The sequence below is a fragment of the Mustela nivalis genome (genome assembly GCF_964662115.1).
Source record: "Mustela nivalis genome assembly, chromosome: 5".
NCBI classification, from domain to species: domain Eukaryota; kingdom Metazoa; phylum Chordata; class Mammalia; order Carnivora; family Mustelidae; genus Mustela; species Mustela nivalis.
Window position 1 is genome coordinate 83,252,357 of NC_139024.1, and position 26,691 is coordinate 83,279,047.

The 26,691-nt window shown below is 45.4% G+C and overlaps 1 protein-coding gene and 1 long non-coding RNA gene across 3 annotated transcripts in view; one reads left to right on the top strand and one right to left on the bottom strand.

Annotated features, from left to right (window-relative positions):
* Positions 1 to 346: 346 nt before the first annotated feature.
* Positions 347 to 6,296, top strand: LOC309865680. Its single transcript, XR_014312235.1, has 3 exons — positions 347 to 400; positions 4,928 to 5,062; positions 6,112 to 6,296. It is a non-coding gene; the product is annotated as an uncharacterized lncRNA (long non-coding RNA).
* Positions 6,297 to 25,158: 18,862 nt separating this feature from the next.
* TMEM217B (transmembrane protein 217B) overlaps positions 25,159 to 26,691 on the bottom strand; it is a 38,766-nt gene continuing 37,233 nt past the window's right edge. For both annotated transcript variants that reach the window (XM_082732296.1, XM_082732297.1), the window contains exon 2: positions 25,159 to 25,984. In XM_082732296.1, coding sequence (XP_082588422.1) covers positions 25,403 to 25,957 — 555 coding nt within the window. In that variant the 5' untranslated portion in view covers positions 25,958 to 25,984 and the 3' untranslated portion in view covers positions 25,159 to 25,402. The remainder of the gene's footprint in view (positions 25,985 to 26,691) is intronic.

Below are 26,691 nucleotides of genomic sequence, written 5' to 3' on the forward strand. Positions count from 1 at the left end.
AAAATATTTTACTATCTGGCCCTTACAGAAAAAGTTTGCTAACCCCTGCAGGGGACCTACATTTTTCATACCACTTAGGCATAATAGCTACCCTTCGTTCAGTATCGACTGTGTGCCTGGCACCGTTCCACATGCTAATCTTACAACTCTCCATGAGGTAGATTACTACTTATCCCCATTTTACAGATGGGGAAAACTGAGGTGCAGAGCAGTGAAGTACCATGTCAAAGGTCACAAAGGAAAGGACAGGTCAGATTTTGGACCCAGGAGATCCATGTTCATTACCATCCTGTGAGACTGCCACTTAGAATAATGTTTGTGTGCTTAGTCATCTCAAGGTTCCTTCAGGGCCCAGGATCTGGAGGTCAAGGCAGTTGTTCCCCAGACTTCAGAGAGTCGGGTAAGCAGTTCAATTGTGTGGAAATATTCATTGTTGGCTCTAGTGAGCTCTCCTTCTCTGCAGCCTGAGTGGGGAGGAAGAGTTGGAGGCGTAAAAGGCAGAGAAAGAGGAGGGGGGGAGGAGGGCGGGTTCGGGGTGGGGCTGGGGCACATTTCTTGTAAATGTTGCTCAGCTCCTTCAACTGCTCTGCTGGTTCTTGGAAACCCTCACCACAAAGGACCTATCGACAACAGTGTTAAAGCAGATATGGCCTCATACCCCAGTTCACTTCCTGCCCAGCCTTGCGTTAGTAACCCCATTGCCAAGAGCAAGGTTGCAGTGACCCCTCGGCAGCGCTGTGGGAGGAAGTGCAAAAATATGCAGAACTGGGGTCAAGCTCAGGGGACAGTCTTTATTTTTATTTATCATTAACAGGATGTCTGATGTACAGAATTGGATTAATCGTAATCCTTGGTTCATGATATGTTCTTGAGGTCCAAGCGTGGCCTCCTGTTATTATTAGATTTCACTGGACTGGGTGAAGCCCCCCCAACTCGAGAAGCAGACATCCATCTATCTAGATGATCCTCTCTTCATCCCTTCCTTGCCTTTCCCTGATGCATTCACTCTCCTAAATTTTGCCTTTAGCAGTCTCTTACCTCTCTTTAAAAATTTTTCGATGTTATGAGCACATGTTCCTACATTATGTAATGTTGAGTTTTGGGTGTCCTTGAACTTTATTGTAAGTATCATGTATGTATGTAGTGATCTGGAACTTGTTCTTTTCACTCAACACAGTGTTACAAAGACTCACGTGTGTGGTTCATTTTCACTTCAGAAAATTCCATTTTATGGACAGGCCTTTTGATTGTGGTCAGTGAAGGCCACTCTTCTGTTGTTGTTGTTTGTATGCTTTTTGTGTTTGTGCTTGCTTGTTTGTTTGTTTTTGTTTTATTTTTTAAGTAGGCTCCCTGCCCAGTGTGGAGCCAAATATGGGGCTTGAACTCACGACCCTGAGATCAAAACCTGAGCAGATACCAAGAACTGGGCACTTAACTGAGTCACCTAGGTGCCCCCAGTGGAGGCCACTCTTTAGGGGAGCCATGGGTAAAATCACTTAGGCGGTCAGCACACACAGCTAGGTGCGGTTCTTGCCTAAAACCCAAAGATGAAAGCCACAGACTGTGTAGCCATTCCAGATTTATCCACGGAGCATCTACTATTGTACCTGGCAGAGGGCTGAGAGCTCCTTTCTCACGCATAAGTAGCTAGAACCAGACTTCCCTCCTCGGCCCGCTCTAGGGTTCAACACGATGCCAACAGACAAGTCTCCTAGCCAAGTGGAGATCTGATGTTGTGTGGGATTCCCATGAGATCTCTGGACATCGCAGTGGCTCTTGTGCACGTGATGTGATGTGTGTATGATGTGTGTGTGGCGGGGTTGGGGTGGGCAGTGTAGACGTGGTGTGCGTGTCTGGCGTGATACAGAGATGACGACATGGTGTGGCGGCGTACATGTGCAAGTATGTGTATCTTCGGTGTGTGTGCTGAAGCGTGGTGTGTGTGTGTGTATGTTGGTGTGTAAGTACAGTACAGTGTGTGTGGTGTGTATATGTATGGATACGTGTGTGCTGCTGTATAAACACTTTCATTCTTGGAGTTGCTACCTGCTTATCCCACTTGGGCAAGAGTGCTGTTTGTTTCTTTTCTTTCTTTCTTTTTTTTTTTTTTTTTGAGAGTCCTGTTTCTTCCTTCTGTGGCCTGGCTGCCTCCTTGATCTCCCTCTGCCCCGAATCTTCTACGCAGGTTTCTCTAACTTCTCTTCATCTCTTATCTTCTGCCTGATCTCCCACTCAGACCCCTCCTTCAGAACCACCCGCCCAACTCTCTTCATTCTTCCCAGCTCTTCCTCCACATGGCCCATCCCAATACACCTTTGAGATCCATCCTTGCAATCTTCATAAAGCTTTTGGCCCTGCCCTCCTCCTTAAGACTCTGACTCTGGTTTCGTAATCCCTGGTTTGCCTTTGACCTCTCTGCCCCTTCGGCCCAGTTTTCTCTCCTTCTTGCCTTGAAACTAACTGCTGCTTTCTTTCCCTTCCTCACCGCCCCCCCTCCATCCCCATGTGTGGGTCAGGACCCCGGCAGGAAATAGGTGGGGGCACATCTGTGTCCTGTGCAGGGAGTGTGAAAAAGAGCCATGCACGAAGGTGTGGGGCAGGTGTTGGGAAGGGTGCACTGCTGTATCCTGGAGCTAGCGACGGTAGAATTACCTCTCGGGCCTAAGGGTAGAGAAGGGAGCGGGCATTGGAACCACACCAGTATGTAGAAAGCCTGCCCTACAGGAGCTGTGACCTTTCTTCCAGAAAAGCAGTCCGCCTGTGGTGACCCCACACGGAAGGCCAGGGAAGTAAATGCCCCGGCCTGCTATCTCTTTCCACCCTCTGGTCTCCTACCAGGGCCTCCCACTCCAGTTGGCTGAGCTCCATGGGGTGACAGAAGGCAGGGAGTCTCCTGTGGGGCCGTCATCACAGGTCAGCCTCTTGGGGTGCAGAGCAAGGTGGAGAAGTACGTGTGGGGAGCAGCTCTGGAGAGGCGAAGGGAAGAGGACTGCAGCACAGTTGAGGCAAGATTATGCCTCGTCCCTGAGCCTCACGGACCACCTTCTCTAGGATGATTCCCAAGAATCTAGGACATACCTCCCTCTGAGCTCCAGGCCAGGGGATCAATAGCTTCCAGATACACAGTCGTGGGCTCCCAGGAGCGGGACATCTTACATATCCATCCATCCATCCATCCATCCAACCGTGTATTTTATTTTTATTTATACACACATATTTTAGATTTATTAATTTATTTTAGAGAGAACTATATATTATTTAAATAAATATTAATTTATTTAGAGATTTAATATTTTATTAATTTATTTTATCTAAAACTAAAAAATTTTAGATTTATTAATTTATTTTAGAAATAAATTTATTTAATTTTAAATAAAATTAATTTATTTAGAAATTTAATTTATTTAGAGAGGGTGGGGGAGGGGCAGAGGGAGAGAGTCTTAAGCAGGCTTCACACTGAGCATGGAGCCTAGTGCGGGGCTGGATGTCATGACCCTGAGATCACAGACCAGAGCTGAAGCCAGTAGTTGGACACTCAACTATGCAGAGTTGAGCCACCTAGACGCCCCTATATATACATAGGTATTATTTACATAAACGTCTACAGGGCAGAGCTCAATTTTTGGTAACTCCTCCCTCTACCACTTTAACAATGTACTATTGAAAAGTTTCCATTTCAAGAACTACAGATAAATATAATCATTTTTATATGGCCATAATATGGAAATACATTATTAATTTGTGTAATTTCCAATTTTCTACTATTATATATGAAATATTCTGTTACCAGATAAGGCTTTGGACAGAGATTAATTGTTTAGGCCAATCCTTTTTTCTTCCTTGGTGATAGAACCTCTGATGTTTAGTTCATCATATGGCCTTCCTCTCTCTATATATATACATATATATATATGAATATATATATTTAAAGATTGTATTTATTTATTTGAGAGACAAAGGGAGCATGGGAGGCAGGGGTGGGCAGAGGGAGAAGCAAACTCTCCACTGAGCAGGGAGGGAGACATGAGGCTCGATAGCAGGATCCTGAGATCATGACCTAAGCCAAAAGCTGACACTTAACTGACTGAGCCACCCAGGCACCCCAACATATATATTTTTAATTTTAAAGTTTCTTTTAAAGATTATTTATTTATTTATTAGAGAGAGAGAGAGAGAGAGAGAGAAAGAGCACAAGTTGGGAGGAGGAGCAGAGGCACAGGCAGAGAGAGAAGTAGGTTCCCGGCCGAGAAGGGACCCCGATGCAGGACTCAATCCCAGAACCCTGGGATCATAACCTGAGCTGAAGGCAGATGCTTAACTGACTGAGCCATCCAGGCATTCCTATATTTTAAAATTTTATTTTATTTTTAAAGATTTTATTTATTTATTTATTAGAGGGGAGAGAGAGAGAGAGAGTGCACAAGCAGGCAGAGTGGCAGGCAGAGACAGAGAGCCAAGCAAGGAGCCGGATGCAGGACTTGATCCCAGCGTCCTGGGCTAAAGGCAGCAGCTTAACCGACTGAGCCACCCAGGCGTCTCCCTATGTTTTAAATTTTAATAATTTTTTTTTTTTAAGATTTTATTTATTCATTAGGGAGGGAGAGAGAGAGTGCACAAGCAGGGGGAGAGGCAGAGGGAGAGGGAGAAGCAGACTCCCACTGAGCCTGGAGTCCAATGTGGGGCTCAATCCCAGGACCTGGAGATCATGGCCCGAGCTGAAGTCAGATGCCCAACCATCTGAGCCAACCAGGTGTTCCTAATTAAAGTTTTATTATTATTATATTTAAAGAAGGCTCTCTGCTCAATGTGGGGCTTGAACTCATGATGCCAAGATCTGGAGTCACATGCTCCACCAACTGAGCCTGCCAGGCACCCCAATATGGCCTCCTTTAAGAAGGAAGACTAACTTCTTCAGATTTTCTTGCAGCTACGTGTGGACACATAATAAAGTTATGCCCAATGAGCTGATTCCAGGAAAATTTCTTAAAAGACATCTGGTGTGCCCCCCCACCCCAAGAGGAATGGAGGAGCCTTGTGACAAGGTGGAGGACAAGGGAGAAAGGTAAGTAGACACATGTGACAGGCTCCCTCAGGCCACTCCATTCTCTAAGCCCTCGATGCTTTTATTTCACCAGAAAAATACTTTTCCCTTTTCAGTTGGTGACTTGGGGAAAATGTGTGGTACTTTAAGTATACTTTCACTGTGTCTTGGTGCCAGCGTCTGTCTGCCTTCACAGGCCTTGTGACACGTCCTCCCAACTTCATAATACAAGTCAGTTAAAAAGAGAGATTTGAGGGGCGTCTGTGTGGCTTAGTCGGTTAAGCTTCCAACTCTTGGTTTTGGCTTAGTTCGTGATCTCAGGGTGGTATTGAGCTCTGGGGAGTCTGAGACCATGGCTCTGAGCTCAGCAGGGAGTCTGCTTAAGTTTCTCTCTTTCCCTCTGCCCCTCCCCCGCTCTCTTTCTCTCTCTCTCTCAAGTAAATAAATATAAATCTTTTTTAAAAAGTGAAAGTGATTTGAAAAGAAAAAGAGATTTGATATCAAACCCATTCTCATTTATTTACATCAATCCCAGGGAAAATTATAAGGTAATATGGATAATCTAAGATGAAAAATAAAATGTATACTTGGCTCTGAAATGTGTACCAATTAAAAAAAATATTTTATTTATTTATTTGAGAGAGAGAGAGACAGTGAGTATGAGCGAGGAGAAGGTCAGAGAGAGAAGCAGACTCTCTGCAGAGCCGGGAGCCTGATGCAGGACTCGATCCCTGGACTCCAGGATCATGACCTGAGCTGAAGACAGTCACTCAACCAACTGAGCCACCCAGGCGCCCATGTGTACTATTTTTAAAATTAATTTATTTTTTTACACAGAGACAGAGAAAGAGAGCGAGTGCGGGAAGGGCAGAGGGAGAGAATTTTCAAGCCAACTTCCAGCTGGGTGTGGGGACCGAGGAAGGGCTCCATCCCATGACTCATGAGATCATGACCTGAGCCAAAAACCACGTGTGGGATGCTCAACCAACTGAGCCATCCAGTCACCCTGGAACGTGTCCCTTAATCTAACACATTTTTTTAGAAAAAGATTTTTTTTTATTTATTTGCAGAGAGAGAAACAACGAGAGAGGGACACAAGTAGCGGGAGTGGGAGTGCAGGGAGCCGGATGCAGGTCTCCATCCAAGGACCCTGGGATCACAACCAGAGCTGAAGACAGATGCCCAACAGCTGAACCACCCAGGGGCCCCACTTTTTTTTTTTTTAATAAAGTAAGTTTCCAAGGAAGTTAAAAAATTTTTCATTTATTTATTTGACACACAGAGAGAGAGACAGTGAGAGAAGGAATACAAGCAGGGGGAATGGGAGAGGGAAAAGCAGGCTTCCCACTGAGCAGGGAGCCTGACGCAGGTCTCCATCCCAGGACCCCAGGATCATGACCTGAGTCAACCAGATGCCTAAGGACTGAGCCACTCAGGTGCCCCGATCTAGTACATTTTCACTGATGGAGATAAGAAAAGAATGAACTTTTTTTTTTTTTTTTTTTTTTTTTTAAAGATTTTATTTATTTATTTGACAGAGAGAGAAATCACAAGTAGGCGGAGAGTCAGGCAGAGAGAGAGAGAGAAGCAGGCTCCCGCGGAGCAAAGAGCCCGATGCGGGGCTCGATCCCAGGACACTGAGATCATGACCTGAGCCGAAGGCAGCGGCCCAATCCACTGAGCCACCCAGGCGCCCCTGAACTTTTTTTTTTTTAAGATTTTATTTATTTTAGAGGGAGAGAGAACATGAGTGAGGGGAAAAGCAAAGGAAGAGAAACAAGCAGACTCTGTGCTGAGTGCAGAGCCTGACTCCGGGCTTGATCCCATGACCCTGAGATCACAACCTGAGCTGAAATCAAGAGTTTGACACTTGACCAACTGAGCCACCCAGGCACCTCTGAACTTTTCTTTTTTTTAAACTACTGAGGGATCACTTACATATACTAAAAAACACCCTTTTAATTTAACTTAAATTTTTAAAAGATTTTATTTATTTATTTGACAGAGATCACAGGTAGGCAGAGACACACAGGGGTGGGGGGCGGGGAACAGGCTCCCTGCTGAGCAGAGAGCCAGATGCGGGGCTCGATCCCAGGACCCTGGGATTATGACCTGAGCCGAAGGCAGAGGCTATAACCCACTGAGCCACCCAGGCACCCCCTTAATTTAATTTTTAAAAATTATTTATGTATTTATTTGAGAGAGTGAGTGAGCGAGAGAGAGAATATGAGCAGGGGCAGAGGAAGAGGGAGAAGCAGACGCCCCTGCTGAGCAGGGAGTCCGATGTGGGGCTCAATTCCTGCTTAACCCACTGAGCTGCCTAGGCGACCCAATAGTGTCAATTTTAGGTGCGTGATTGGATGTATTTTGACAGAGGTACACGCCTGTGTAAACACTGTCACAATCAAGGTACAGAAAGCTTCCACCACCCTCAAAGTTTCCCTTGGTCCTTTGGCATCAATCTGTCCATCCCACCCCCACCAGCCCCAGGCAACCACTGATCTACTTTCTGGCACTATGGATTAGTTTTGCCTTGTTCTAGAATTTCATTTAAACGGTGTCATACAGCATGAGCTCATTTGTGAGGATGACCATTTATTGGGAGCCTAGCATGTGACAAATGCTTTACAAGTGTATAATCATTTCCCTTTCAGAAATCAGAAAACCAAGACTCAGGGATTAAATAATTTACCAAGGTCACATGGCTGAGAAATGACTGAGAGTAGAATTCAATCTGTCTCCAAGTTTAAGGCCTTTCCTTATTTACCACACTGCCCCTGCCGTCAGTTTTAACAGAGATCCTTAACCATGACTATGTTAGGGGCAGACACAAGGTCAAGGTTTACCATCTTCTGGAAAAACAAGAGTAAGGCCCGTGGGACACCTGGAGAATAGACAAGAGGATACCTAATCAAATGCTAAAATAAATTGTAACCAAGGACCAAAAATACGTTGTCTGCTTGGAACAGATACAGACTGGAGGCCAAAGAAGAGAATGTAGGCTAAGGGTGTCAGGTCAGTCTCCATGAGGCCGAGTTACCTATCACCGCAGACATTTACTTCAGACAAAATCTTGGAGCCGGGCTGGGAAAATCTGACTCTGGTAAGGGTGCGGGGCCGGACAGATCTTGGGTCTTCTTCCTTCCTGTTTCATCAAACCCGTGTTGGAATCCGAAGTTTAGAAAAGCATCATTTAATAAGGCAAACATAGATCTTTTCCCCAAATCCCAGAACGGTGGCAGGAGGAGGACATCTGGGATATGGCAAGGAGTTTAAGGACAAGGAAAAAGCAGCACAGATAATTCTCCAGCTTCTCTTGGGTCATGTTTCAAAAGTTTGTTTGTGTATCGTTTGTTTGAAATTCAACCCATCTTCCCAGAGAAACCGCATTACAGATGGATGTTGGGCACTCATATCTGACCTCAAATGCTGAGTTAACACACGAGGTGGCCAAAATACCACACAAACACTATAAAAACAATGCTGGGCCGATTCTAGAACTCAGACAAAACAGTGGCTTGTATAGCCTCGTACACTTGAGCTGTTGTCTAGACCTTCGTCCTATCTGGTCTAGGGATCTACTCCCCCATGTCCCTGGTCCCGGTCTATATGCATTCTACCTCAGCCCCAGGCCACCTCCCCCACCCCCGCCTTGCAAGACAGAACAGTCTTCCTTTTTTCAAGCTGAAGTTTGTTTTCTGCTACCTTCCACTCCTTGCTCCTAGCTCTGTTCTTAGACTCTGTATGAATGATCACTTACTCATATGACAAGTCTTCTAAATGTTTAGGAATGTTCATTTTACTCTTTTTTCAACTTTTCTGTATGTTTGGCCTTTTTTGTCATAAAAAGTAGGAAATTTGGGAACAAATTTCAAGTGAGTAAGTATTTTCAGTAAGTATTTTCTCTTTGAAATTGGCAAGGACAGAGTCTAGTCATCGGGGAAAATTATTGGGCTCCTTGAAAAAAATGTGACCACAAAAGTACCCAGCTAATCAGACATCTGTCAGGGGCTAGTACAGGGCAGAAGAGGCAGCCAACTTCAACACTTACATGACTCATAAAACTCAAGACAAAAACTATTTAAAAAAAATTATATTCAATTAATTAACATAAATGTATTATTTGTTTCAGGGGTACAGATCTGTGATTCATCATCCTTATATAAAACCCAGTGTTCATTACAACACATACTCTCCCCAGGGTCCATCACACAGTTACCCATCCCCTCACCCCCTCCCCTCCAGCAATCCTCAGTTTGTTTCTTATGATTAAGAGTCTCTCATGGTTTGTCTCCTTCTCTAGATTCACAGAACCCTTTTTTCTAGGATGTTGTAAGGAATATTTGAGACCATGTCAAAGAAGTCATAAGGTGGGCCAGACATGCAGAAGGTGCTACTAAATACTTTTTCAGTTCTCATTTTTCATAGTAGCTGTGTTCTGCAAGGTCGCTGTGAACACGGAACCACACCGCTCCTAGGTGAACACAAAGTCAGGTTCCTGTGAGCCTCTGGTAACCAACATTCTATGTGTGTTTCTGTTTTAAGATATCTGATTTGGGCATCTGGGTGGCTCAGTGGGTTAAGCCTCTGTTTTCCACTGAGGTCATGATCTCAGGGTCCTGGGATAGAGCCCTGGGCTCTCTGCTCAGCAGGGAGCCTGCTCCCCCGCCCCCTCACCTGCCTCTCTGTCTGCTTGTGATCTCTGTCTGTCAAATAAATAAAATCTTCAAAAAAAAAGAAGCTTAAAAAAAGATATCTGATTTTATATATATAAATATATGTATATGTATATGAACTCATTCACCTTGAACCCATGGCCAACAACCTCATAAGTCACGTCTGAGGGAAGCTTATCTAACACGTGTGTTTCCTATGTGAGGCGTGTCACTTAGGGACACTGCATCACCACAGCTGGGACAGATTTAAACAGCGAAGTCACCAATACAAAGCACAAAATGTGAAAAACACAGCACTAAATAAATATACCACAAATACTGACTTGTTATTGTATTGTTTTCTTTTTTTGCATGTAACCTTTCTTTTTTTTTTTTTTTAAGATTTTATTTATGTATTTGACAGAGAGAGATCACAAGCAGGTAGAGAGGCAGGCAGAGAGAAGAGGAAGCAGGCTCCCCACTGAGCAGAGAGCCCAATGTGGGGCTCGATCCCAGGACCCTGGGATCATGACCTGAGCCGAAGGCAGAGGTTTTAACCCACTAAGCCACCCAGGCACCCCTAACCTTTCTTTTTTATGTTTTATTTCTTTGGAAAAAAACGCGAGGTAGGCAAGGGAAATGGGTTTTTTTCCTTCTTTTATTTTGTTTATTTTCTTATTCTTTTTTTTTTTTAAGATTTTATTTATTTATTTGACAGAGAGAGAGTACAAGCTGGGGGACAGGCAGGCAGAGGGAGAAGCAGGCTCCCCACTGAGCAGAGTCCGACTTGGGGCTCCATCCCAGGACCCTGTGATTGTGACTGGAGCCGAAGACAGCCGCTTAACCAACTGAGCCACCCTGGTGTCCCTATTTTCTTTTTCTTTTTTTTCTTTTTTAAGTAATTTCTACACATGACATGGGGCTCAAAGTTGTGACCCTGAGATCCAGAGTCACATGCTCCACTGACTGAGCCAGCCTGGTGCCCCAAGGGAAATGGTCTTATCCCTGTGTTATAAAGGTTTAGGGTGACAAGACTTAAGTGACAGAGATAAGACTAGTGCCAGAACTTCTCCCTTCTGTTCCAGGACTTGTCCACTGCAAGTGAGTTTTGGTTTCAATTCCCACAAAATTTCATTATTCAAGCCCCACCTACCTAAATTTTGAAATCTTTATATTTCCAGTCATCTACATCCTCGGTGAAGGAGGTCATTTGTTTCTGCAATGGTTGATTGATCTGATTTGATTTGATTCTATTTTAATTAATTAATTAATTTATTTATTTTTAAAGATTTTATTTATTTATTTGACAGAGAGAGATCACAAGTAGACAAAGAGGCAGGCAGAGAGAGAGAGGGAAGCAGGCTCCCTGCTGAGCAGAGAGCCTGATGCAGGACTCCATCCCAGGACCCTGAGATCATGACCCGAGCCGAAGGCAGTGGCTTAACACACTGAGCCACCCAGGCGCCCCTAATTAATTTATTTTTTAAAGTATTTTTAATTTAATTTTATTTTAAAGATTTTATTTATTTATTTGACAGAGAGAGCGAGAGCATAAGCAGGGGGAGCAACATGCAGGAGAGGGAGAAGTAAGCTCTCTCTCTCTGAGCAGGGAGCCGGATTTGGGACTCGATCCCAGGACTCTGGGATCATGACCTGAGCGGAAGGCAGATACTTTAAGCGACTGAGCCACCCAGGCATCCCAGCGATGATTGATTTATATTAATATGTACTCATGGGTATTTATTTTATGCCATGGGTTATAAAATCCAATAGCATTGTTAGTTATTTCATGGCTTGAACTGCTCTAGCCTTGGTCATTGGGAGTGCTTTCAGGTTGGTTCTTGCTCCTTTCCATGAGGCACCCCGCCATCCTTTCCTGAGCACTTTTTTCTTTTTTAAGATTTTATTTATTTGAGACTGAGCAAGTGAGAGCAGAAGTGTGTGTGGAGGGGGGGTGAGGAGCAGAGGAAGAAAGAAGCTGATTCTCTGATGAGCAGGGATCCCGATGCAGGACTAGATTCCAGGACCCGGGGACCATGCCTGGAACCGAAGGCAGATGCTTAACCCACTGAGCCACCCAGCTGCCCCTCCTGAGCACTGTCTTACTTTCTGTCACCAGAGGATGCTCCGGGCTCATCTGGGGGTTTCCTTTCCCAGCTCTGGAATCAACCACTGCTCCAAGGAACCTTGGTTTCTTTCACTGAGGAAAGGTATTTAAAACACAGCCTAGGCCCTGTATGTGCTCCACTGTGACAGGGGCATCACTGCTTCTATACCTCCTCAGGGGTCAGAGCTTGGAAACACATGGAGGCAACCTCATCCACACATGGACACAGAACCATGCTCACTTTGTGTCTATCTAAGATCCCAGTTCAGGAGCTTTTCAGGAAGGTTGCTCCTGTCTTCACGACCCAATATATGGTAGGTTTACAACAAATAAGGGTTTTTTTTTTTTTTAATTTTATTTATTTATTTATTTGACACAGAGAGAGAGAGAGACAGCGAGAGAGAACCCAAGTAGGAGGAGTAGGAGAGGGAGAAGCAAGCTTCCCACCAAGCAGAGAGCACGATGTGGGGCCCGATCCCAGGACCCCAGGATCTGCTTATCTGACTGAACCACCACGGCATCCTGGCAGCAAATATTTTCTGATTTGAATTGAATTAGATAATTAGAGAATAATGTGTTACAGAAAAATGTTTGAGGATTGAAAGAGAGAGCAAGATAAATAAATCCTGGCTGACTGGCGACATGGAAGGGGTCCTAATCTGGGGGGTCCCTGGCTGGCTCAGTGGGTAGAGCATGTGACTCTTGATCTCAGGGTCATGAGTTCAAGGCCCACACTGGTTGTAGAGCTTACTTTAAAAGAAAAAAAAAAAGTCTGGAGGGGCCCAGGCTTGGACAAAGAGATCATAGTTCTAGGACCAGCTCTTGCCACTTAGCTCCAGGACCTTGCACCAGTTACCTAACCCCTAGGGTCCTAAGTTTCCCTTTCAGTTAGAAGAGGGAGTAAGTGGGCTAAGTGATCCTTAAGATTCTTTTCAGTTTGGGAATACAAAACTTATCACATTTCTCACTTGCTTAAAACAGCTTTTAAGGATAGGGGGTTTCTCTCTCTCTCTCTCTCTTTTACCACAAGCCAAAGTAATAAGTATAATTTACAATATGGCCTTGTGTGTGTGTGTATAGAAACATATACATATATGAACACGTGCATACATGCACACATATATGTGCACTAGGGATTGGTCTGAGATAATGTAATAAAAATGTTCGTGTGCCTTAAATAAGGTAGATATTAACTTCTATTTCACATAACTTGACTTCTCTTTTATAGTCTGGGGGTGTTGTACTTTTCAAGGCCCTAATACACTCAACGCAGAGCTTCTAACTCTGGGCGCAAGGTTACTGCTCCAGTTCCTACCATCACGTCTGTATTCCAGCCAGTGGGAAAAGGGAAAGGCACAAAGAAGTCAATTCTTTTTTGGAACATGCTGCATTGGCCAGAACTTACTAACATGGCCACACCTGACAGCAAAAGAGGCTGGAAAATGTAGTCTGGGCAAGCAAGTGTCAACACTTGAGTATCTGATATTAAAATTCAAAAGGAGAATGGATTGATGGAAAGCTTGGGGTATGTGCTACTCTGTATACAATTGAAATAACATTTTCATGAAACGGTACTTACTCTTTTTAAACATTTTTAAAATAACCCCTTTATTATTATTATTATTTTAAGATTTTATTTATTTATTTGACAGAGAGAGAGAGAGAGAGAGCACAAGCAGGGGGAAAGGCTGAGGGAGAAGGAGAAGCAGGCTCCCCACAGAGCAGAGGAGGCCCCATATGGGACTCGATCCCAGGACTCTGGGACCATGACCTGAGCCAAAGGCAGTGGCTCAACCAGCTGAGCCACCCAGGTGCCCCAACCCCTTTATTTTTTTTAAAGTAAATTCTACCCCCACCATGAGGCTCAAACTCACAACTCCGAGACCAAGAGTTGCATGATCTACTACCTGAGGCAACCAGGCACCCCTAAAATGGTACTTACTTTTAAAAATTTTTTTGGTATAGTCTTTTTATTTCTACTTTCAGAGAAAAAGAGGAGTGGGGAGAGAGGCAGATGGAGAGACAGTCTCAAGCAGTCTTCATATCCAGTGTGGAGCCCAACATAGGACTCGATCTCATCACCCTGAGATCATGACCTGAGCCGAAATCAAAAGTCAGATGCTTCACCAACTGAGCCACCAGGCGGCCTGCTACTTACTCCTTGTTTTTTTTTTTTTTTTTAAGATTTTATTTATTTATTTGACAGACAGAGATCACAAGTAGGCAGAGAGGCAGGCAGAGAGAAAGAGGGGGAAGCAGGCTCCCTACTGAGCAGATAGCCCAACGCGGGGCTCAATCCTGGACCCTGGGATCATGACCTGACCATGAGCCAAAGGCAGAGGCTTTAACCCACTGAGCCCCGCAGGTGATCCCTAGTACTTACTTTTAATACAAAAAGTATTGTTTCTATTTATTCTTGTCTATTTCAGTCAAATTTCTTTTCATTTTTAAAAATACTGGTCTTAAACTACTAAATCAATTTCACATACTCAAATGGGTTACAACCCTCATTTTGAACAATGTTTCCCCTGAGCAGAAAGCCCAAACTCCTTGGCACAGCATGGTGGTCTCTTCAAGACACGCCTGCCCCTCCCTCCGCAGCCTCCCTTCTGGCTGCCACCACCGGCTCAGCCCAGCTGAGCTCCCACACCCTCAGTCACATCTTCGTGTTCCCCACCTCCTTGTCTTTGCACTTGCTGTTCCCTCCATCTGGGATGCCTTCTGCCCTTCCCTCAATCTGCGCCCACGCCAACCCCACCCAAACTATCAGCCTGGCAAACCATCTTCATTGTTCAAAGCCCAACTGGAAGAAGACTTTTCTTACCCGGAAGTCCCCTGCGGGGTTGGTACACCCTTGGGCTATCTCTGCTTCCCCCTGCTTGGAAGCCCTTCTTATCCCCCATCACAATTCATGTTCTTAGCTGGCAGCTTCCCCTCCTACCTATGAGCCTGTGAAGGGCAGGAAGACAGGTCTCGTTCACCTTTCTAAAGATTTTTATTTATTTATTTATTTGAGAGAGAGACAGTGAGAGAGAGCATGAGCGATGAGAAGGTCAGAGGGAGAAGCAGACTCCCCATGATGCTGGGATCCCCATGCGGGACTCGATCCTAGGACTCCGGGATCATGACCTGAGCCGAAGGCAGTCGTCCAACCAACTGAGCCACCCAGGCGCCCCTCGTTCACCTTTCTAAACCCAGCACCCTTCCTGACAACCCGGTCTGATGCACATGTGCCGGATTGACCGGAAGATGGAAGATTTCTTTCAGAGGAGGGGAACACAGCCCTGACCCTCTTAGGCTGAGTGACTTCTGTCTTTGGTTTGCTCTCATAACACTTTCATGGAGCCTCACACACTGCCCGGATGCCAGTAGCTTTGCCCCTAGAGGCTCTGGAGCTAGGTTGCCTGGGTTCAAATCCTGACAGTGCACTCTAAGTGTGACTCTGGAAGAGTGACTTACCCTTGCCGGGCCTTAGTTTTCTCATCTGTAAGATGGGGAAAACAATATGATTCATGTCATAGCATTGTCGTAAGATTTCAATTAGTTCATTCATTTGGAGGCGTGCCTAGCAGATACCTCCCGGCATTCACTATTTGGTCTAGTGACTATTTGCATCACTCCTTACTAGACTCTCAACCTGGAGGGAAGCTTTGCATCTTCTTCGGTGCTTTTTGTACAGGCTTGCCTAGCGTAACACCCCATAAGGCTGGACTTTAACTGGCAAGTTACCTGGAAATTCAGAGACATATCATTTCCCTATCTGGTTAGCCTGTGGGAATTATAATAATGGGCAGGTCAATGAACATCTAGCCAAGTATAACCTACTCAGGGAAAGACACCCAGAGGAAAACAAGCCTGCCACATCTACTTACTTTTTTTTTTTTTAAGCAATTCAACAAGCACGGTAGACAAAAGGAAACTTGTGGACTTGTTTATTAAGACTGCCAACAACAACAACAACAAAAAAGACTGCCAACAACTGGGTACCTGGGTGGCTCAGTCGGTTAAGTGTCTGCCTTTGACTCAATCGGGTCATGATCTCAGGGTCCTGGGATGGAGCCCTGCATTGGGCTCCCTGCTCAGTGGGGAGCCTGCTTCTCCTTCTCCCTAGGCTCTTCCCCCTGCTTGTGCTCTCTTGCTCTCTCAAATAAATAAATAAATAAAAATAAATAATAAAAAGATTGCCAACAGTTCTTTGACCAAGATTGCACTATCCTGAGGTGGTGAAGGGACATGTTTAGTTACAAGCAGGGAATTGGCTCTGTGCTGGGAGACAGGAGGCAGGGTCCGATGGACACTTGTCTGTTAATGGAGAGATCTCTCAAGGGTGAGCACTGGGTCTCCCAAACACCCAGATCACTCAGGACCCGCTGCAGGAAAGCAGAGACCACCACTGGTGTTTGAGGCAGAAAGGAATTGCGTATAAGATACTGGTTCCTTCACAGTCTTGGACAGGTACAAGAGGTTTGATGCTGGGCCTCTAGGATAACCTCTGGTGTCACCCTGCTAACCTCTGGCCAAGGGAGTACCTGCTGCTGCCCGCTCAGGAAAGTGGGGATCAGGAGAGGACCCTTGGAACTGGTGATTTCCAGAAAACACCAGAACTACAACCCAGGGACCGGGATAGCAAAGTTCACTTTGTTATTCCATAACCTTGTGGACCAGCAGCACCTTTAATTAATTAATTAATGAAATCTGAGTATAGTTGACACACAATGTTATATTAATTTCTGGCGTACAATATAGTAATTCTACACGTTTTCCAGGGCGCTATGCTCACCATGAGTGGAGTGACCCTCAATCACCATACATTGCTCTGACAACATCATCGATTATCTTCTTTGTTCTACGCCTTTTTTATCCATGACTTATTCATTCCACAACTGCAGGTCTGCACCTCCCTCTCCCCTTCACCCATTGGTCCATTCCGCCATCCCTTTGTCTCACTTTTGTCTTCCCAAGACCACACTCTGGGTCCAGTCTCCAGGACTATAGCTTCAAGGGAGTCCAGAACATCGGTTTTGGGGTTCCACTCTGAGACACAGGAAGGCACATCAGAGCAGTTGAAAGGAACCTAAGACCAATTGAGCCACCATATTCCTCCAGGCCCTCACATGCTATGCTTCAGTCACTGGCCTTCTGACTGGTCTCTGAAGGTACTACACTTGTTCCCCTGGCTTAGAACTTTGCATTTGCTGCTCCCTGTGGTTAGAATGCCCTTCCCACAGACCTTCCCAGTCCTTATTCAAAGGCCTTCTAGGGGCCCCTCTCCCCTGGGTCTCGGGCCTGCTCTGGAAAGAATCATAAGAGACAGCAATTCCTAGGATTGGTAAAGTCTCACTATCTGGGATGAAGGGCTATTCTATCACCTTGTTTCATTTTCTTCTTAGTACCCATCACTAGCTGAAATTATTATTTTTTTTTCCAAGATTTTATTTTTAAGTAATCTCTACACACAAAGTGGGGCTTGAACTCACAACCCTGAGATCAAGAGTTATACAACCTTCTGGCCAAGCCAGCCAGGCACCCCTGAAATCACTGTATATACTTACAAGGTCACTTGTATATCACTTGTCTTCCATCCTTAGAAGTTTCGTGAAAACAGCAATTTTGTTTTCTTCTCCCCTGAATCTCCAATATCTAGAACAGGGCCGGATGTGCAGCACATGCTAAATAAACATTTGTTGAATGACCCACTGAGGATAGAGATAACATAGCACTTTGCACTTATCTCCATTACCTGATTTATCATATCATATCATAATTACTTCCTTGCATGTCCCCCTTCTTGCTTCAGGGCTGGGACTGCATCTCCTTTTTTATTTTTGCCACACTTCTTGACACAACGCCCAGCATACAGTTGGCAAATCATGCATTTTGATGAATGAATAAAAGAAGAAAGGAAGAGAGAGAAATGGAGAGAGAGAGAGAGAAAGCATGAATGCATGTGTTTAGGGAGCATTGAGGTGTGTTCCAGGATGTCTGCAGGTGGGGAAGGAGTATACTTTCTATACAAGGTGATACAATGATAAATAAAATCATGTCAGTCAGGGGCACTTGGCTGGCTCAGCTGGTTTAGCATTCCACTCTTATTTTTGGCTCAGGCTGTGATCACAGGGTCTTGGGATTGAGCCCCTTGTTAGACTCTGAGCTCTCAGGGAGTCTGCTTGAACATTTTCTCCCTGTGCCTGTTTTCCCCCACCCCATGCTCTCGCTCTCTCTCTCTCTCTCTCTCTCTTTCTCTCAACTAACTAACTAACTAAATAAATCTTTTTTTTTTTAATAAATCTTTAAAAAAAAATCATCTCAGTTAGTTCAGAAAATGCAAGAGATCCTCAGATCAGAGGGTGGAGGAGGTGGGGTTGGGCGGGAGCTCAGCCTGGACTGAGGAAGGAAAATGGAAAGAGCCGGGGATGCTTGGATTGGAGTCGCAAAGTGTCTACTTGCAGAATTGAGAGGACTTCTAGTGGCTTGGGCACTTTTTACAACTGCTTGCTCCCAATCCCTCTGAAAGGGATCACTTTTTCCCCTAAAACTCTGAGAGGCAGGACAGCTCAAGTTCCGGTCTCCACATCATTCCTAGACTATGTCTTAACAGCATCATGCTGTTGGGGCAAGAGAAAAGCCAAACATCCCCTCATCCCCTTTTATTTTATTTTAAATATTTTATGTATTTACTTGACAGAGAGAGACACAGCGAGAGAGAGTACATGAGCCAGGGACACAGGAGAGGGAGAAGCAGGCTCCCCACTGAACAGAGAGCCTGATGGGGGGGCTCGATCCCAGGACCCTGGGACCATGACCTGAGCCAAAGGCAGATGCCTAACAACTGAGCCACCCAGGCACCCCTAGTTTTTTGGGTTTAAAAAAAATTATTATATAAAAGATCTTATTTATTTATTTATTTATTTGTTTATACGTTTTCTTTTTAAGCAATCTCTATACCCAACTTGAAATCATAAGCCTGAGATCAAGTCTTGCATGTTCCACTGACTGAGCCAGCCAGACACCCCTAAACATCTTTTACAGAAGATGCCTTCTAGTGTTTCCCCTTTTAAGACGTATTTCTTTTTTTCCTTTTTTAAAAAGTTTTAAAGTTTACTTATTCATTTGTCAGAGTGAGAGAGAGCACAAGCATGGGGAGCAGCAGAGGCAGAGGGAGAAGCAGGCTCCCCACCAAGCAGGGAGCCAGATGTGGGGCTCGATCCCAGAACCCTGGAACAAAGGCAGACACGTAACAGGCTGAGCTGCCCAGGCATCCCTTGGGATGTATTTCTAAAGAGGAAAGGCAACCTTGGTAGGAGGCAGAAGCAACTTCTAGAAAAGCACAAAGTCTTTGCCTTCGATTCAGGTCCTGATCCCAGGGTCCTAGGATGGAGCCCCACAGCAGGCTCCCTGATTGGTGGGAAGCCTGCTTCTCCCTCTTCCACTCCCCCTGCTTATGTTCCCTCTCTCACCATGTATCTCTCTGTCAAACAAACAAACAAACAAATAAATAAATAAAATCTTTTTTAAAACATGGAAAAGCATAAAGCCTGAGCACTTTTTTACCTTTTTATATCCTTATTTTTGTTTATTTTTTATTCTTTTAAAGTAATCTCTACACCCAGCTTGGGGCTTAAACTCACAACCCTGTGATCAAGAGCTGCACAGTCCACTGACTCAGCCAGCCTGGTGCCCCCAAATCTTTTTATGTCTTTAACATTTAAGCTATTTCTGGGGTGCCTGGGTGGCTCAGTTGGCTGAACCTCCGACTCTTGATTTTGGCTCAGGTCATGATCTCAAGGTTGTGAGCTCGAGCCCCACAGTGGGCTCCTCGCTGGAGGTGGAGCCTGTTTAAGATTCTCTCTCTTCTTGGGGCACCTGGGTTGCTCAGTGGATTAAGCCGCTGCCTTCAGCTCAGGTTATGATTCCAGGGTCTTGGGATGGAGCCCCACATCGGGCTCTCTGCTCTGTGGGGAGCCTGCTTCCCCTTCTCTCTCTGCCTGCCTCTTGTTGACTTGTGATCTCTGTCTGTCAAATAAATAAATAAAATAAATCTTAAAAAAAAAAAAGATTCTCTCTCTCCCTTTCCCTCTGCCCCTCCCATTCCCCTTCTTAAAAAAAAAAAAAGTAAGTTGTTTCTAACAATCACCAGATAATTGTTTGACTCAGCCTTTTACATATACACAAACACACAACATGTCACAAACACAGACACACAAATATGCACACAAACCACAACATACACAAACACACCCGAATATTCACATACACAAACGCGGATACACAAACACACACAGTCAGCTGCAAAAAATACATACACAGAAAGCCCTTGTTTATGAAACGAAATTAATATGGTCAGAAGGCATTTGTAAAACCTATGTCTAGGGAAGAAAATCATTATTCATTTATTGAAAAAAGTAAGCATTTTAAATTTTTAAATTTATTTTTTGTTTTTATTTTTTTAATTTTTTATTTGTTTTTTTAGCCATTTTTTAAAAGATTTTATTTATTTATTTGACAGAGAGAGATACAGCAGGAGAGGGAACACAAGCAAGGGAAGTGGGAGAGGGAGAAACAGGCTTCTTGCTGAGCAGGGAGCCTGATGCAGGGCTCAATTCCAGGACTCTGGGATCATGACCTGAGCTAAAGGTAGATGCCCAATGACTGAGCCACCTCGGTGCCCCTATTTTTTATTTTCTAAAAAGATTTTTATTTATTCATTGGCAGAGAGAGACAGTGAGAGAGGGAACACAAGCCCCTGTAAGCATTTTTTAAAAAAGATTTTATTTATTTATTTGACAGACAGAGATCACAAGTAGGCAGAGAAGCAGGCAGAGAGAGAGAGGGGGAAGCAGGCTTCCCGCAGAGCAAAGACCCTGATGATGCGGGGCCCCCAGGACTCTGGGATCATGACCTGAGCTAAAGGCAGAGGCTTTAACCCGCTGAGCGACCCAGGCGCCCCTGTAAGCATTTTAAAAAACATTTTATTTACTGAAGTAATCTCTATACCCCATGTAGGGCTGGAACTCACAACCCCAAGATCAAGAGTCACATGTTCCTCTGACCGAACCAGCCAGGCGCCCCAAATTTAAGCAGTTTTTAAAAAATATTTTTAATTTATTTGACAGAGAAAGAGATCACAAGTAGGCAGAGAGAGGAGGAAGCAGTCTCCCTGCCGAGCTGAGGGGGGTTTCACTGAGCAATCTGCCCAGGTGAAAGTCTCAAGAGTCAGGGGCTGGCTCTCAGAGGCCTTTATTAACCTCTTATCGGGTGGGCAAAAGGATTGGGAAAATCAGCAAAGCATCAGGCCATGTGTGAAGATTAGGGGTTGGAAGACACCAAAGAAAGGGAAAGAAAGGGCTTTGAGGGCTGCCTGGGTGGCTCAGTGAGTTAAGCCTCTGCCTTCAGCTCAGGTCATGACCCAGGGTCATGCGGGACTCAATTCCGCATTGGGCTCTCTGCTCAGCAGGGAGTCTGCTTCTCCCTCTGCCCCACCTCTGCTCATGGTAGCTCTTTCTCTGACAAATAAATATTAATTTTTTTTTAAACTTTTAATTATTTTATTTTAAGATTTTATTTATTTATTTGACAGAGAGAGAGGGAACACAGGCAGGGGGAGTGGGAGAGGGAGAAGCAAGCTTCCTGCTGAGCAGAGAGGCTGATGTGGGGCTCCATTCCTGGACCCTGAGATCATGACCTCAATGGAAGGCAGAGGCTTAACGACTGAGCCACCCAGGCGTCCCTCTGACAAATAAATTAAAAAAAAAAAAAAAAAAAAAGAGAGAGAGAGAGAGAGCGAGTGAGGTCTTCAAGGGCTGAGGAGAGTAGCAATTGATGTGGATAGTTGTGAGGGAAATGAGGCAGGGCTAATGGGCACCTAGGCCCTGAGGAAGAAAGAAGAAAAGCAGATGGAAACATCTGACATGTCTCGAAACCAGCGGGGAGATGTGAATCCAGAATGAAGTCTGCCCTCCATGAGCCATGGCTGCTAGGAGAAACTCAGAGTTAGAGGTGACAGCAGTGGGGTGGGAAAGATGCTTAGAAATATTTAGTGGTTGTGTGCTTAAGAGCAAACGCCTCTGGGAACAGCCAGCAGGGACCGTGGGAAAAGGGGAGACCCTCTTCTCTCTGGGGAAGTTTGTGTCTGCTTGCTTCCTCTTGACACTATCATCCCCCATGCAGATCTGCTTCCTTCACCCTGAGGTAGCTCTACTATCCCAGGGGTATATCTGTACCTTCTCAGGCTGCCACCCTTCTGGGTTTTTTTTTTTCCTCTCTTCTCACAGCTCTTCCAGCTACAGCTTAGGTGTCTCCTCCTCCAGGAAGACTTCCCTGACTCTCCAATCTCCAAGAGTTAGGACTGCTCCTATGGCCCCTAGTGCTTCCCTCAGCACCCACCATATGGGTCTACATGGCCCTGAGTGACTCAGTACTCCCTAGGCTGGGAGCTTTTTGAAATGCAGGCTGTGTCTTACTTTCTAGGATATTCCCCAGTTCCTCGCTCAGGGCCTGTGACACAGCAGACACTCAGTGAACCTAGAGAAGCAAGGGAGGATGGAAGGCTGGAGATCTTCACGGCGCTGGGGCAGGAGGGGGCGGCGGTGACAACTCTCGGAATAGGTCCTTCCCAGCAATACCTGCACTGCCTGAAAGGCTTGTTTTAGGCTTGGTGAGGTGCAGCTGGAAGACGAGGTGGTATTTCTAGTGTCAGCAGCCAGTGCAAAGCAAAAGAGGGAAGGAGGAGAGGGACAAGGAAGCTGAAATTGTATCCCTTGTGAATATTTCCCACCTGTAACTTTCTGCAGGCTCCAGAAGTAAGAGAAGAAAGGAGAAGGAAGAGGAGGCCAAAGAGCAGTAGGACTTTGCCTGTAGACCATAACCACCAGGTGGAACAGGGTCGATAGTCGCTCGTTCTATTCTGCTGTGGGTCTGAGTCCATTCGTCTCACAAATATTGATCGAGCACATGCTATGTGCCAGGTGTTGTTCTAGGTGCTGGGAAAACAGCAATGAGGAAAATACGGTGCTCATATTTGGGGGGGGGTAGAGGAGGTAACTATCTATAGTAAGTCAGGTGATAATATGTGTTATGAAAAAAAAATAAAGCAGGTTACAGGGGGATGACGTGGGGGACGGCTCAGTTCATGTAAGTTGGTAGGGAGAACCTCTCCAATGACTTTTGAGCAGACATCTGAAAGAAACAAGAGAGGAAGCCAGTGGGTATCCAGAGTGAGAACATACTAGTCTGAAGGAACAGCAGGTGCTAAGGCCCTGAGGCTGCTGTGTGCTGGGTGTGGAGGAGGACCTTCAAGGAGGCCAGTGTGGCTGCAGCAGGAGGAGGGAGGAAAGCAGTTAGGAGGGACATGAGAGGGATGACAGGCAGCATTTCCAATGTCTGGAGGTCAGGGAGATGAGAAGGGCTAAGGAGGCAGTTGGTGAATGGAGAGTGACCCCCCTGGTGTCCCACAGACCAAAAGAAAGAGTGCTGTTTGCAGGTCAGGGAGGTCAAAAGCCATGGAGCAGTCCAGCAAGAGAAAGCTGAACTCAGGACTGGGCAGTGTGGAGGCCACTTTACCAACAACAGACTCAGTGGAGTGGAATGGGTTCTAGAGACACTGGGAAGCTGAGGTGGGGAGGCTGGTAGATGACAATGCTTTGAGGAGCCCTAGTGTAGAGGGGCGCACAGCCTTGTATCTGACCATCTTAAGCTTCCTGGCATCAGGTATCTTAGCTGAGCTGATTCTTGGAACTCTGCTTCCCTCTCCAATTCTTCTGCACACTGGTCTCCTGTCTCCCATCCTCTGCTCCCCGCCACCCTCTTTCCCCTCCCCGCCACCCGAGATGAGGGATTAGCGCCTGAAGTCAGCCCATGTTTTATTTTTTGTTCCTGGTACCAGTCAAGGCATGCCTTGTGAGACTAGAGCGGGGACGCACACTATTAGTCTTCAGCCATCGTTGTCTTGAGACTCCCTAAATCCCTCATCTGCCACCCCTAGAGGATCTGCCTGGGAAGGCAAACAGCGTTAAGCAAAAGTTTATTGATGACTGCCATCTGGTGGTCACTTTAGGAACTGTCCTGGATCTAAATCTGGGACCTACAGGGTGGTGCGAAGAGTTGAGTGAGTTAGAATAGCACCAGGCACTTACTGTCATTATGCTCGTGGTTTGGAGGAGTGTGTTTAAAATAAATGTGTCCCTTGACTTCACTTCCAACATTTTTTGAATGAAAAGGAAATATCCTAAAAGGAAGTCTCTCTCTCTCTTTTTAAATCTTGGTCAAGATAAGAGTGCTTCTCACGGGACCAAGTAGGATATTGTGTATACAGTCAGATGATCAAGATTCAAATGCTGATCTTGCTAGTGTGTGACCTCGATCACATCGCTTAAGTGCCCTGAGTCTCAGTTCCACCAAACCATAAAATGGGAGCATTAGAATTAAAACGATACCAGGTAGAGAACGAAAAGAACTCTCAGTAAAAGATGCTTTCCTTTTGTTAACAGTAGCGGCATACCAGCTCTCAATGCTGAGAGTGTATTGCTCTAACGTAGTGGTTCTTGGGGCACCTGGCTGGCTCAGTTGGAAGAACATGCAACTCTTAATCTCGGGATCATGGGTTCCAGCCCCACATTCAGTATAGAGATTACCAAAAAATAAACTTTAAAAAAAAAAGTGGTTCTCAACTGGGAGCAATTTTGCCTTCTGAGGGAACATTTGGCAACGTCTGGAGATATTCTGGGTTGTCACAAGGGTGAGGGGATGCTACTGGTGTCCAGTGGGTAGAGGTCGCAGATGCTGTTAAACATGCTCTAATCCAGGGAATAGCCCACTACAGGGCAGAATTACCCCATCCAAAACATCAATAGTCCTTAAATGGAAAAAATCCTGGAGCTTCCTTAAATGTGGATTCTTCTTGCCATTTTATGGACCAATATGACCATACCTATTGGAAGAGTATGAGAGGAGCAGAGTGATACATGAAGCTGGAAAGGGATTCCTTGTACAAGTATATGCAGGAGCAAAATGAGGCTCCAGGTTACTGCGCTCTCCATGATGGTAGCCATGAGCCAGCCATATGTGCCTATTGACATGGAAGTTGAAATTACTCAAAATGGAAAAAAATTTTTAAATTGATCCCTGGGTTGTAATCGTGACCTTCCAAGTGCTCAGAAGCCATAGGTGACTAATGGACAGCACAGATATAGAACATTTCCATCAGCACAGAAAGTTCTATAGGACAGGTACTGCCCCACAAGGGGTCAGCAGAACCAGGCATTGGTGGGACAATCCCACCAATGGGAGAAAAATAAGAAACTAAGGATGTGCAGAGAGAAGGGGATCATGAGAAGTGACAGCATATGCCCATGAGATGGTTAAGCAAGAACAGAGGTGGTGTTTAGTAAAAGGCGAAAACAGGTCACACACAGGTTTAAAACAGGTCACACACACGTGCACAGTAATTGGTCTATGCAACCCACCCTCCCCCAAGAATACTCTTCAGCGCCTAGAACTCAGGAACGCTGAGAAGTTGAGCGGAATCAACAGAAGGCAGGTTAGGGAGAAGGGAGCTATGGCTGAAGAGCGCCATCCCTTTCTTCCTCTTCTTCTTGGCAGGGTTCAGTTCAGCTTTCGGTACAGCGTTCCCATCCCAACAGGGGACCACGAATCCATCGTACTGACGGAGGAATGCCTGCGGCGAGCTATTTTGCTTAAAATCTTGGGGTCCTTGTAAAGGACGTAGGCATGCCTAATGAGGAAAGGCAGACAGAAGAAGTGCAGGAGCATACGGGAGATTTGGAAGATCCAGTACAGGTAACTCAGCTCCTTGAACTGCTCTTCGATGACGCCATGGATTAGTATGACCATGGAGAAGCTGATGAGCTCATAGGCAATGATCCACGTGGTGTAGCACAGCAGCCCCAAGTACTTGTTCCAGTGGGTACAGTAGATGAGCAGCAGGCTGAAGGTGATGGTGAGGGTGCCTAAGACAAAGCTGATGCTTTTCTTGTGGGTCAGCATCCAAGACACAACCTCAGATTTTGTTTCCTTGTAGATGCTGACTTTGTCCTCAAAGCCGATGGTGGTAATGTGGTTCAGGTCAAAGATGAGGAACTGGATGGTGTTCAGGGCAGAGAAGATGCCCACCACGAGGCAGAATGTTCTGTCTTTCATTTTAGACGTGTTTTATCACGGCGTATGCTGCAGGGGGGTAAAAATAATGGAGGTCCATTACAAGATGGTAGAATTAGCCCTCGATAAATTCCTCGAGCCACTGATGTAAATGGGAGAGTTTAGAGTAGATTGGCATGTGGACAGACAATGGGCCCATGGTCCAGGGACAGGGCATCTGGCTCCCAGCTTGGACCTAACGAGCTATAGGTGATCACGTCACTGTCAAGTGAAGGCCTCATTGGCCCAGGACACTCCTTAGGTAGTTCCCAGCTCTGTTTGAAAGGCAGCTGTGCTTTAAAGTGGCAAAAAGGGTGTTCCTGTAGGTGCCAGGCTGGTGGGAATTAGAAAGCTCCTACATCTGGAACGATGAGGAGCTGATAAACAACATCAGAAGCTTCACACCATGGGACTCATGGCTGGGGAGTCAGTGGAAGGGAGTCAGTTCTGGGCTCTTCTCTGGGATATTTGTCTCTCTGATGTCAGGAAACTAGCATGGTTCCTCAGGGGCCTGGAATCATCCCTGCATTTTTTTTTTTTTTTTTGGTGGTAGCAATTGTTTCACTGTGATAAAATATGCATAACATAAATTTTTACCATTTTAGCCGTCTCAAATGTACAGTTCAGTGGCTTTAAGTACCTTCACACTGTTGGGCAACCATCCTCACCATCCATCTCCAGAGTTTTTTATATACTCCCCAAGAAAAGATCCTGTACCTATCAAATGCTGACTCTCT